The sequence below is a fragment of the Glycine soja genome, chromosome 11, assembly GCF_004193775.1.
Source record: "Glycine soja cultivar W05 chromosome 11, ASM419377v2, whole genome shotgun sequence".
NCBI lineage: Eukaryota > Viridiplantae > Streptophyta > Magnoliopsida > Fabales > Fabaceae > Glycine > Glycine soja.
Genome location: NC_041012.1, coordinates 36918789 through 36932981, shown reverse-complemented (window position 1 = coordinate 36932981; position 14193 = coordinate 36918789). Strand labels below are relative to the sequence as shown.

The 14193-nt window shown below is 32.6% G+C and overlaps 1 protein-coding gene and 1 non-coding gene across 3 annotated transcripts; one reads left to right on the top strand and one right to left on the bottom strand.

Moving 5' to 3' along the window:
- Positions 1-364: 364 nt before the first annotated feature.
- Positions 365-7133, bottom strand: LOC114376712. 2 transcript variants are annotated; one of them, XM_028334956.1, is made up of 9 exons: positions 6454-7133; positions 5590-5826; positions 5157-5370; positions 4875-4984; positions 4597-4796; positions 4150-4253; positions 1904-2091; positions 1618-1817; positions 365-1011 (listed from the first exon to the last, which is right to left on the bottom strand). In XM_028334956.1, exons 1-9 carry the CDS (start codon positions 6626-6628, stop codon positions 790-792), a joined length of 1650 nt encoding a protein of 549 aa, XP_028190757.1. In that variant the 5' UTR covers positions 6629-7133; the 3' UTR covers positions 365-789. The 2 variants fall into 2 exon arrangements, with proteins under 2 accessions (XP_028190757.1, XP_028190756.1); XM_028334955.1 differs by having other exon boundaries at positions 6440-7131.
- Positions 7134-12400: 5267 nt separating this feature from the next.
- On the top strand, positions 12401-12471 carry TRNAG-GCC. The gene has a single exon. It is a non-coding gene; the product is annotated as a tRNA-Gly (tRNA).
- Positions 12472-14193: the final 1722 nt, after the last annotated feature.

The following is a 14193-nucleotide window of genomic DNA, read 5'->3' as shown; positions in this document are numbered from 1 at the left end:
ATGAGATTTGTAAAATAAAACATTATTCTTTTGAAATTATAGAACTTCAACTATTTTCATTCTTGACATGTTAAAGGAGTGATAAAATGTTGACATGTATGTTAGAACAATGTGATTTTGTTATGGGATTCTTGTTTCTTTTATTTTCATGGAGTAAAGTGAACAGGCCTTCTATAATTTTAGAATTTCTTAATAAACCATTAATTTAGTGAAAGAGAGACTTCTACACCAGTTATTAGCCATTAATATGTCAAGAAATCTATTAATGTAAAAAAGTTACTTCTATTAATAGAAATGAACAAGTCTTGAATGAGTAGAGATCCTCTCCACTAAATAGAATCAGGTGATAACTATTACAGTCGACTTAGTGATAGAGGTTTGAGATAATACCCACAAGATCTTAAGTTCAAACTCGACCATTATACACCAAAAATAATTCAGGTGGGTCCTACATACAACTTGTATTTTTCACTCTCCTAATGGAGACTAACCCGTCTTGAATATATCTTTGGAGTATAGTATAACAGAGGAAGTACACTTTTTTCTGTAATATTGCGGAATGGCAAAATGAGTTGCTACGTATAATTATTGAAAATATTACCATATATACAGCAAAAAATTTAACAAAAATGGACAATTGCGGATAGTCAAAAGAATGAGAGCGTCTATATGTGGAAACAATACAACACTCATCTTGCACATTTTCCCTCCAGCTCTGCAACGAATGATTTCCGTAGGTGGAATTTTAAACAAAACTACTAATAATATAATCTCGCCCAAACAAAACTGTTAACTTGGTTCCATCTCTCTGCTTCCAGCAACAACTTTGCGGTGGTGCCGTGAACCAGCTCTTCGATCTCTTCCACGCCTTCCAGGGCCTCTTCTAATGGGAGAGTTTGCACCCTTTTCAGGTGATGTTTCAAGCACAGGCAATGGAGGAGGAGGAGGAGGAGATGGTGGAGGAGGTGAAGCTGGTGGAGCCAGGCGCAGCAATAGATCCCTGTGGTATTTCTGTAAGCACCCAAAAATAGAGTATAATAAGGTAAACAAGAGAGAAAAGTGACCATGAAATTCCATTGCCAATGAAGGAAGTTCAGATAAAAAATATAACATTCAGAATAAGTAAGAAACAATAACCCTTGAGACAAGGTTTTCAGCAAATTCCCAGCCAAGGTGGTTGTAGTACACTTTTCATAACACAAATTTTGTGAACTAAAGCAAATGCTATTATCATAAAACTAATGATGGAATAGGTCATATCCTCCCCAAGCAATGTAAAAAATAATTCAAGTACTTAAATAGTGAAATAAGGGTAAGTTCATATCTAAGTGTGAAAACATTTAGAGAAACAGAGAAAAATAATGAAACGGAAAGAGGGGGTTTATCTCTGAAAATATAAAAGGGTAATCATCAATATGGAAAATGTTATCACATTAGTTGCTTACTAAAGAGTGCACACATGCATGTGCAAATCTTTATTTTCAGAATCATGCACATGCATGTGCTCATCTTTATTGCACTACTAAATGTTTTGTCTGTTCAGAATCAGCATGTACCTTCTGGAAATCAATGCAATAGAAAGTTTCAGTCAGATATTGAAACAATTTTAATAGTTACCTGAACAACAAAGTTGCGTCTCTCACAATCCAAGAACATGTTAAAATGAAAATCTACCCTCGACAAAATTTTGTCCCTGACGGTTGAGAAACTAATCTGGTCCCTTGAAGTAAATCGGTCAACTTCATTGAACCAAAGACAAGTAAAGAGGTTGCTAATAGGAACATGCTCTCGTACTATCACACATCCTTCAGGAACATCTGCAGCATTTGAAACAAGTTTTTAAAAAAACAATGAAACAGGTGCAACTCATCCTAGATAAATACAGGAAGGCAGTTCTACCTACCACTTATAAGAGGAAGCTTAGCCTCTGTGTATGGTGTCAATCCCTCATTCTTGTAAAACTCTATCTGAAAGTCAATAGAGGCATTTTCATACTTTCCAGCAGCTTTATTTGCCTCAGCCTCAATGAATACATCAAAGCGTCTATAATGTTTTGATATTGCAAAAGTAGCATTCTTTCTCCACAAAAACCTAGATAAGTGTGAAGGGAGTTTAGGTGTCAAAACATGTATTATGGGTTTATGGATAGGCAAAGCAAAAATATAGCTTGTAAAAAGTCAGAAAGAGCATAGGTATGAAATATGACCTCAAATTAATTATAATTTGGTACACTACAGATTAACATACATATAAATCCAGTAAAATCTAAAGCTTCATTTTCATAGAAAAAATACAGTTATGTATTATCAGTATCTTGTTCATCTATGAAGAAATTGTTACACCTTGGAAAGTCACTCAAAATGGAAGGTAAATTCAGCATAGAATGGAGGGTAGATAAGAATCAAACAAAACCAATTTCAAAATCAACAATATTGTGCAGTAAAAAACAACTAAATAAAAAATGAAAGCATCAAAGCTGTTAACATTTCAATTACACAACCTCTAAATGACAGTCCTATGAGCTGAGGTAGGCATTTGACAAGATTCTAGTACTTGCATATAAGTAATATTAATGCTACAGGCCTATAAATATTTCCTAGAGGCAAGGCAATAAAGGAGATAATTGATGGACAAGGCTTCTCTCAAGTAAGCTTATTTTTTCGTGCTCAAAGAAGGGTATATCCACCATTGTATTTAAGTGAGTTATGATCACAATGTATTTTAAATTGAATTGAGAGTGGATATACCCTTACTTGTATGCTTCAGAGACAAATTCACTTTCAACTTTTCCATAACTGAAAACTCCATTTATGCCAACCCTCAATGAGCTTTAATGTCAGAGAATTATCAATTTGAAGAGATACCTACACCACAAGATGATAATTATCCTAATATCAACAAAACAGAGGTAGAGATCAAGACTTCTGATCCAATCTTATCTACAGCATGTATTGTTTTCTAGCCAGTAATCACAGGCTTCCAGTCTCTATGTTACCATACCTCTGTAGCCCCCAAGACAAACAATTTTACACCAAGCTGTCATAAATGGTATTTTGGGACATGCAAGCAGGCATGCCATGCAGAACAGATGGGAAGTTTGGGAGGAAGGAAAATGAGTCACATGTAAGAGCTATACAGAGCTATTGTTTCTTTTCTTTTGGTTTATTCTTAGAGGACTTCTTACTCTCCTTTTTTTTGTTTCCCTACTTTCTCATTCCAAAAAAGCACATGGAGATTGAATTGGTGCATCAGGTGTTTCTGGGCCCATGCTGCTGAAAACGTTGAGTCCCAAGTGCAATAAACTATAGGGCTTGTTTTGTAAGGTTCTTAAAAGTTAAACTAGCAGTCTATCGGGGATTAACTGAAAGTGGAACTAGAGTAGAGTTTAATCTAGTTGATGAGTAAGTTATCCTCACTTTCCACTGCTATACTCTGAAAAGTCTATTTTATCATTGGTTAGCAATCTACTCAGCAACACACAATAGTAGAAAACTAAGGAAATCTACAGCTTGAGTATTGGCAATCATTTCAAGGCAGAAAGCTCTGTGGTAAGAACATTCATTTGTTTTCTTTGAAAACTCGCAACTACACTGAAGACATAATCTTTAGACAATCTGAAGGGACTTTGTGTCTAGATAGATTAATATGTCACCTTCAGCTAGGGCAGGAAAGAAATTCCATACTTGGACTTCAAGAATTTCCATGTTATCAGAGAAAGATATTTATGGAGCAACAAGCATATAATATGGAGATATGTGTGAGTTGCACCTTCAATCTTGGAGAACAAATCATACACATTGTGAAGAGAATATTAGTATATAGACTTACAGAGCAAGTGTGACACGTAGCAAACTACATGAATAACCAATCTAGTTAAAGCAAGGGATGCATACTGACAAACATCAAACTCTTATCACCTCATCTAGCGGTGGATCTAGTTTGAAAACATGTAATGAGTCTTAAAGCCAAATAGCAGGGACATCATATCTATCTCATACAGAAGTGGATAGAACAGTAAACCACATGCTAAACTACATATAAAACAAAGCATAGTACTGAAATGAGAATATTTACATCCCTTTAGCATATAGAATGAATATGTATAGTGGTATATTATATGCAGTATCAAAGAGATTCACCGGAGTATACCTTTCAAGAATTTGATATGGATCCACAACAAGCTCAAGCTTCCCATCAAGCCATATAGAATAGCGAGCATTCGGAACCAATCTATGCAACAGAAGCTTTGGAATCTGTGGAAAAGGTAGTAAAAGTTACAGAGTATGCAAAGTACTACTTTAGGAATGAGAAAACACATCAGCACCTAGGCAAAAGTTTAATTTTATTCAATTCATACATAGCATTTTCGTGTCCCCTTTCTGTGTATTGAGGACAAATCAGTACGGCAATATTAACCTTGACATGGTAGATTACAGAAAGATGAAACCGCAGCCAAACAATATTACTTTTCTACAGCAACATTCAGATCATAAGAACCACATAGCAAAAAATGTTTCAGTAACAAAAATGGCTAGCATCCCATATGCTAATTTCTATTTCAGTCACAATGGTTCGGGTCAAATATGTAATTCTGACCTTTCCTGTCCGTCTTGCATCTGGGTAAGGAAGATTACGAGCAACAATAATTCTCCATAAACCAATTTTCTTGCTGATTCCCAATTTGCCAGAACTAATCAGATATTTTTCTGTTTCTTCATCAACAAACATAAGGAAGCATACAGTCTTCCTCGAATAATCACTTATATTGTTTGGCTCATTTATCTCGTCAAAGTTTCCTGAACAATAAATTTGATATACAATCAATTACAAGCTTATAAACAAGTAAACAAATGAAGAAATCACATAATACAGACCAAATATGGCTGATGCAACAACCACTCCATTACACTGCTCCATTTCAAAATGGTCAGCTTCATCAATGTCAAATCCTGTGTTGCGACCAGGTTTAATTCCTCTAACAAATCTGATTGGTATACACATTCATTATTGAAGATGGAGAATGAATTCATGTCAGTAAAAAGGTACAAGAATGCTTAATTACTAGCACGGACAATTATAACCACAAAGAACATTCCTCAGTGGGTATAGATGTAACTTATAAGTAAGGGAAACATTCAACAAAAAGCAAAACATACCCACAGTGCACACTCATCGACTCTCGTATATCAAAAGAATCATTTCTCTGCTTCAAAGTAGGATACCCTCCAAAGTCTGAACCACCAAATTCTCCATCTCTACTTAAATTTTCTTCATAGACATATGTTAAATTCCCAAGGACTGGTGAAGGTGAGGGCAAGGCTGGCATCAGTCCAATGGCTTCTTCCACAGGAAGGTAACACACCGGGCATGCTAAAAAATAAAACAACCCGAATATTCAGTACAAAGTAGAAACACCATACACATTACGCAATCTAAAATATATCTCATGCCCTACATACAGTCATGAATCACAACTTCCAAGAACTAATTGATATATGCATGGATGATGGGAACTATTCCAAATTATTAAGTGTCAAATAGTGTATAAGAAAGATATCTTATCCAGCAAAATAGTAAACTAAAACTTACGACGTGGCCCAGTACGCTTTTTATCAGCAGGTGGGGGAGGGAGTGTGAAGCTATTACACGGATGCCCTGGAGGAAGACGGTAGCCCAAAAAATAACCCGCGGGTGGAGGGGGTAATACCGATCTCTTAGTTAAGCCCATTGCATTTGTCGTTGAGTTCTCAGATGTAGAATCACTTGCAGATACACTTTCATTAACATTAATGCTTGACACAGTGTTTCCGTCCTGAGAATCTTCAGCTGAAAGCAAGCCACACCACGAACATCATGCTATGTTCTAATTAAGGTAGAAACCAAGCAACAGTTGTAAATCACAACTCACAGCACATTCTAGCATACCCGGTTGAGCCAATCAAAAGAACTAGATAACAACGGCATATTAACACTAAAAACACAAAAGCTCAAATTGTAATCCAAACCCCCCCCCCCCTACTGGATATCCCCTTTAGAGGCAATTCTGTTTGATACACTATCAGAACTAGCCACCTCTTCTAAAATATATCCGAACCTTGGTACCTCTTCTAACTATTGTAATCCCTCCTAGTTATCCTTCCATCTGAGACAATCCAGATGCACTATCAGACACTAGACACCTCTTCTAACTATTGTAATACCTCCTAGTTATCCTTCCATCAGAGGCAATCCTGTTCGATGCACCGTCAGACACTAGACACCTCTTCTAACAGCCATTATTTGAACCTTGATTCACCACATGCGGAAACTAGTCCTTTCTGCTAAACCCAACTCCCATTCGTGCTCAAATTATAACATAACACTTAATGCAATCACATAATTAAAGTTTAGCACAGTAACCATAGACAAACAAATGGAAGGAGAGAAAGTGAGGAGGAACCTTTTCCAACATACAAAACCCAGATGAAAACCGCGGCGGAGATGAGGCAGAGGAAGAGCATTCCGACCTTCTTGCGGCCGGCGAACTTGCAGATCCAAAGGAACAGCCTCTCCTTCTCCTTCTCCTTGAGCATCTTTGAAGCCTTCCGTGCAGTCCCGTTCTGATGTACCTGTTTATCCAAAGACCCATAACTTCCAGAACGAATTCCAATACCCAATGGAGCAGACATTTATGCCCCTCCTCTCATTCCTCACACCAATTCCCAATTGCACCCTCACCAATCCCACACTCTCACACCCCCAACTCCAACAATGGGAAAAACAAACAATGATAAACAACAAAACAAAATTTGATTTCTTTCTCGGTATTCGAGATCCCCAAAATAACAGAATAAAAAATCAACTGAAACTCGCGCTTCCTGAAAAATCAACTGAAATACGGTTATATTACACTGAAAACAAAATCTCCCTTTTATGAATCTAGGGTTTCTGATTGGCCCCTGTAGGATTTTTTTTCTTCTGAAATCCAAGATCGCAAATTTCAAGTGGTGAAAACAAAAAATTATTGTTTATTTTTCCGCTGATCCGGAAGTGAGGATGATGATGATGATCTCAGAGTCAGACTCAGGAAATTTTCATAGAATGTTTATTTATATGAGAGTAAATTACGTTATTGGAAATAAAAATAAGAATTAAAAAAAATGGAAACATGGAAATATGTAAATTGCGAAGATTATAGTGTGCACAATTATGACGTGGGATTTAAAAATGGCACTAGCACTAGTCATAGTTTGACATCTGGTAACTATGATAAATTATTTTCGTTAACTTAATGGTGTTAGTAATTAGAGTTTAATGCCAAAAGGCGTCTAGAATCTGGCGATAATAAAATATTTTAAAATTTGTTTGTCGGTATTGTAGTGGCTAATTTGTGGACAACCATGATGCTTTGCCTCTCCCTGTTAACGTGGTGATTGATCAACTGATTCATGGTATTGGTAGGATACTTTGAATTGTGTTAAGACACTGAGTCTTTTGGTTGTTGGAGAAGATTCTTGTAAGAAAATATTAATATTTCGATGCCTACATCAGGAAAAAAAAAATTGGCAGATGGATGATAATTTAAGGGAGAAAATAGTGTGCTTAGACCTTATTTAGAGATGTTGGTAGATATGGATTATAATAGAGGTTTATTTCAATTACATTGAAATCTTAATTGCTTACTATTTATGATTATTGTGTTATTTTTGTAGTCACATTTACAGTTCCTGCATATTTAAATGAGTGTTGATAAAATTAATTTTAAATCAAATTGATTTTAAAGTGATATGATTTATATTTTGATATTTTTATTATGAAATCAAATTAGAAGTAAAAATCAGTATAAACATTTTGATCCAATACAAAAGTTATTCAAAGTAATATCAATAAAGACTCAAATTTGTTCCACTTAATCACATTAACATAAAAGTGACAAACATATTAAACAAAGTCATAATTAAATTTGATCGACTTTAGATTCAAGTTTGATGATTTCAAACACAAAATCAAACACACACTTCATAATGGATATGATAAGAAAACATTTTTAAAATAACAAAAAATATAATCTTCTTGTCAATAGAATTTTAGTAATGCTCTTGTCTTAATCAAGCTCAGGTGATTATGGACAAAAGTCTTCAAAATGTTATCTTTACGTGTCTTGTGATGATTAATAGCTTTTATGTTGGTTGAGGTACATTTTATTGGATTAGACAACAAATGCTAAGCTAGAATCTCTACCTTGGATTAAAAAAACAATTTTTATGTAAGAAAAAAGGTTGAAATGAAAACAAATTATTAGAAAATAATCATAAACTAAAAAAAATCAAATTTTAATTCATTAAGTCATTACACACCTTTTACAAGTTATACTTCAACCTCAATTTGACAAAGATTTGGTGAGAACAACTTCTAAAGACTCTATCTTGATCATATTATTGATTAATACGGAATTTTCAATACTCCCCTCACGTTGAGGATTGAAAAAACTTAATATTTGTCAATGGTTCAATAATGATTTGATAGTGACTAATTCAATAGACTTAACAACAATTGTTAGAATAGACTCTTATATTCTCTCAGAATTTTGGATTAATATTTAATTCAATTTTATAAATGTAACTTATAAGGTTAGTGTTATGTCCAACCAAAGTCCACCATGCATTTAATGCACTACATGCCTCTTTGAAAAAAAAAACACTAGCCCTACTTAAAGTTATAGCTAGAGGCGCAATTAATTTTGAAAGGTATGAAAAACATTTTTACGGTGCAAGCTTTGTTGAAAAGCTTAGCAAATTGTTCTATAACTAGAGGATTTTGCAAATGCAGGAATGTATTGAGTAGAAGCAAAGTAAATTTTCTGGATAGTTGTGAGAAAATAGTGAGAGGAAAAATAGAATGTTGAGAAAATTCTAATAGTGTGGGAAAAATACAACAAGGTGGGAATCAATTCTATAGTTTTTTGGTACTATAAAAATATAGTATTTGAATAGGAGCAAGTCTCACAAGAAACACTATATTGTATTTCTTATTTGTGAAAAAGAGTAGAGAAAAATATTGTAATATTCTTTAATACAGTGTGATATTTTTTGGAGTTTGTTTTGTGATTTTTCTTTGGGTATTGGAGAACTTTTCACGTTAAATATTATTATTCATTTTTATTGTAACAATGTTTATTTTATTGTTTCGATTGTACCATGATTTCTAATTTTAATTTACACTCATATTTCTCTGGTTGAATCCAACATTTAAAACTCCTGTATATATTAATTTGATCATATCACTAATTAATATAGAATCTCCACCACTAAAAAAAATTCTAACAGTATCTAGTTAGAAGTTAGAATTATAATAAAATTACGGCATGACTAATTTTTGGGATCGTTAGCATCAAAACACCCCTAATTCTTAGATGAAGCGGTTGAGTAATTGGTTAATATTATCCTAAAATGGAGAAGTGGTTTCTTTTTCAATTTTCAAATCTTTAATTTTAGGGTTTTCTTTCAAAGTTGTTAGAATATTTTCTAATATGATTTTCAAGATCTAGGAACCAAAACAGTCGCAGTGATAGTTGGTACAAGTTAAGTGCATAATCTTTTCTTACCTTTTGTGTGTGCAAGGTGCATCATATTTATATATTTATTTTTGGAACATTGGCATTATCTCTGTCTCTTTGTCAAATTGGTGAAACTATTGTCTTTAATATTGCCTCCTTAAGCAGACTACCTTTCATTATCCTTGCGTCCTCTTCAAAACAACACTCAATTAAGAGCCTAAAAGCAATGGGCAAAAAACATAACAAAATACCAACTCGAAAGAACCCTCGATTCTTCTAGACCCTGGTGTCTTAAGAAATTTTTTTAACAAATTTGTACCCTCGTATTAACAAATTAAAAAAAAAATCTTGTAAAAAAGTGGAGGAAGGATTTGCCCATAATGATCTTTCACGGCTAGAACATAATTGTTTCTGTTAAAAATATTTATGGTGTTTAAAAAAAATATTTCAAATACTTTCTTCTTTTGACAATTAATATAATAAAAAATCTAACTGTTAAATAAAATCTTTCCCTACAAATATTAACATGCAACTAAATAAAAACATATTAACATAATATCCGTCTATTTAGTGAAGATATTTTAAAAACAAGGACGGGGATATACTTCAATAGTTTTTGACTGTGTTGAATTAGCATGACATTATTGACCTTCATCAAGTTGTAATGTTTTTTGTTTGTTAAAAAACAAAAACATAAACAAAATGCATTTCTCCTTCTACACTTGGGACTTGTGGCCGATAGTTTTGTGGCCTCTTCCAGCCCTTGGTTTACAACTTTTTAAGCAAATCCATACTTTTATCTAAACTTTATAGAACGCTGATTAATTACTAGATTAGCATAGGATTTTTTTAAAAAGAATAAAAAAATGTTCATAGACCAACCTAATCTAATGCTATAAATTACAATAATTAAAAATATTAAAATTAGAAAACTAAAAACTGAAAAAATCTTAAGAAATTAAGTTAAGTTTGTTATTTTTAACTAATATCAATTTTGTTCTTATAGTACATCTTGGTGACTTGTTGGTCATGGGTTCGAATCCGGAAACAGCCTCTTTGCATATGCAAGGGTAAGGCTGCGTACAACATCCCTCCCCCATACCTTCACATAGCGAAGAGCCTCTGGACAATGGGGTACGAAGTTTTTAGTACATCTGTAAATATGGAAGTCATATCATAACTTTAATTGGGCAACTGGTTGGTGATTCAAGCTAGGTTAGCTGTCGAATTAGTTGATGATGGTATACACTGCTGTAACGCATTGCTTCATAGGCAACAAACTTTGATCAAGGAAGCTTGTCTTTGTTGTATTTTCGTGCATATGGCGAAGGAAATTAAATAGGGTAGTTGGAATTGGCTGATGAATTGCTATTGTTCTATATTGTTCAAGTTTCTTTTGGAGTTTCCTTTCTTGTATGATTTTTACTTTTGAGGCTTAACTCCTCCAGAATCCAGATCTAGTTCCCAAGAAGAAAAATGGAATGGGAGATGGTCCATTCAAATTTCAAATGTTTAAATTCAATATCAGTTAATTAGTTGTTGGCAAATTAATTGTAAGAACATATACTCCTTTCAAATGGACAGGGAGTATTTTGCTAGCATCCTAGGTGACAAGAAGTTAATTTATATATTGCCAATTATAATTACATAGTATAATTAATTGTGATACGTAATTATATTCACGAGTTATGACTAATTGTAATATGTAATATTCAATTATATCTGGTTTCATATTTTTTTTGTTTTTTATTAAAAAAATGTTCTCTAAGCCAATACAGTTAAGGGAGAAAAAAATTAAGTTAAATTTTATAAGGATAGAGTCGACATGTTTTTCAAATTAAATTGAACTATTTACTTAGTACGAAAGATTTTTATTTGACCTAACCTTTCTAAAAGCTTGACAAAACTTGTTTAATAGAGAATGTGATTTGGCATATCCAAACTTTGTCTTGGACTTGGTCCAAGTACAAAGGGCTTTGTTCAAGTGGTTTATCCTTTGCTAGTTGAATCATTTCTTGATTCTTTTTTATTTCTGTTTTTCTTGGATCTTGATTATTGTATTTTCTCTTTGGGCTACATTTTGTGGCTGTTATCATTTATATAAGTTGGATGCTTGCCTTTCAAAAAAAAAACTTTATAATTAGGTTCATTTATTTATAAGTTACAAACATACCTCTAAATAAGTACAAGTGAAACTTATTTGTAAACTAATGAATTTAAGTATTAAATAAATTAACAAGTATGTAATATCAAAATATTAAGTGTAAGACCTTTAATACAACAATAATTTATTTACATAGATTGACTTGATGTTAATTTTTTAAAAAAAATTGACCTGACTTGTTAAATACTAAAACCAAATAATTAGGAAGTTTTCTGTAAATCCCAAAAAAGAAGTAATATTAGACACATTTCACATAAAACAAGAAAGGTGCGACTATAATTTACTCTTTTAAATATATTATATGTATTGAACGAATCTAACTCCATGGATGAATATAATGTATGACCAATAAATAAAATAATTAATGAACAATAAAAAACGAAGTAAAATAAAATGATAAAAGTTTTGACTTTTAACTTTTCTTAGAAATATAAGATTAGAAATTGTATAAATGACATGAATAAGGGGTTTCAGGCTTTCACAACAACTCCCAAAGTATATATATATTGCAGGTAAATTATGGAATGTGAGAATTTATGGCTGAAATTTCACGACAGATGGAAGCAGTACAATTTTTCAATCCTATTATTATTGTCCTCACACACATCCTAATTGTGCAACGTTACATGCAAGGTGAATAAACCAATCTAATCATGTTTATATGTGTATTTATTTAATAAATAAGAAGGACAAAGCAACAAGCACCAGTGGTCTAGTGGTAGAATAGTACCCTGCCACGGTACAGACCCGGGTTCGATTTCCGGCTGGTGCAAATTTTCGTTTTTTATTTATTATTTTTGAAAGACGCCAATTTTTTAAGTTTTATTGCTTTGGGTCATTACATCACAGAAGCAAAAGGCTAATCGCCCAAAGACGAGAAACAGAAGCCCAAAGGCCATACACTAGCGAGCCTTGCTGATTTCTGAAGAAAAAAAAAAGTGATGATTTTAGGTTTCAATTTTTTAGTACTAAAATCCAAATGACACCATCTGTCTCGACTAGGGTTTAACTTTTTTGTTCCCCGTAATACATAAAATGAGATTTTAGGGTGGTAATCTGGACAGTAACTACAAGATTTTAGGATGTGTATTTTTTTTTTCCGGAAATTGTCTTAGGTGTTCAAATGCACCAAGATATCTAATTTAGTTGATTTAGAAAAATGTATGATTTGCTGTAAATTCTCTTTTAGGTGTCTTCAATTTCTATGTATCAGCATAAAAAATAATCTACAAATAAAAAAATGCAATGTATATAAGTTTACAGTTTACCATTAACCTTAAATAAGTAATCACGGGTTTGTCAAAAAAAAAATTACGGATGCATTTAATTACCTCCACAGATATTTATTAAACTTTCTTCCTAATAGTCTATATTTATTGTTCTTATGTATCATAATAATTTCATATAATTTAGTACATATTGTCACTACTGCATTTCATATATTGTCGATCACTGCATTTCACATAATTTCTCATTGATTAAGTTAAAAAAAAATTATATAATATGATATCTTTAGATATCAACTCAAACAAAATATTTTTGACTATTTATATGTTTTCGATTGTAAATGAAGGAAGCACATGTACACAAACCACGTGGTACTTTACCTGGATGTTCAATATATAGCCATACAATGAATTGGTCACTACGTGGACTTGTGTTATGCACCACAGAAGAAACACTAACATTCACTGACTCACACAGCTAGCACCTAAAAAATAACCAAACAGCATGGCCTGAAGTTGATCGAAAGGCCAGATTGCACACATGATACTTAATTATCTTATCTGTTTGGTGGCATTGTTTTCTGCTAATAATCAGAGATCTGTGTTCCATCATCATCATGTGTGTACGTCGACATTGATATACACCAATAAAAAGATTACAGGGTAAGAAATATAATAAATGAAAAAGTTATATCAATTAATTAATGTATTGCATATAAGGAAATTAAACATATATGCATGATGCATATTCAATATTTGGTGTTGGCACATGTTGACCCATATGTCAATCATCACACACATGATACGTGAAAAAAATATTAAACGAAAGAAAATTATGTTTGAACTGATCCGAAGTGTTTGATTCTTGATGCTGACTTTAACTAAATTCAAAATGTTTTAGTGGTGATTCCTTCTTAAGTACATTCTTTCTGCTGTTAGGTGGAATCATAGATTCATTGTCACGGCAAAATATTTTTATAGAGAAATATTAATTATTAATTTATTAATTTTTTTTAATAATTTTTTTTAATAAGAAAATTTTGAATTGATATTTTTTTTCTTTTTCTTTCTTTTTTCAACTACTAATTAATTAAGTCAATATTATAATTCATACAAAGTTTCGGTGTAGATCTTGACTTCAAACGGCAAAGTACAATATCATGTGGTACATCTACAAATACTCCGATGTTTAAGTCCGTTTCAGAGGAAGAAGAATGTGTGTAAATGAGATCAAAGTTAAATGGTTATACTTGTAGTGTTTATTTAAA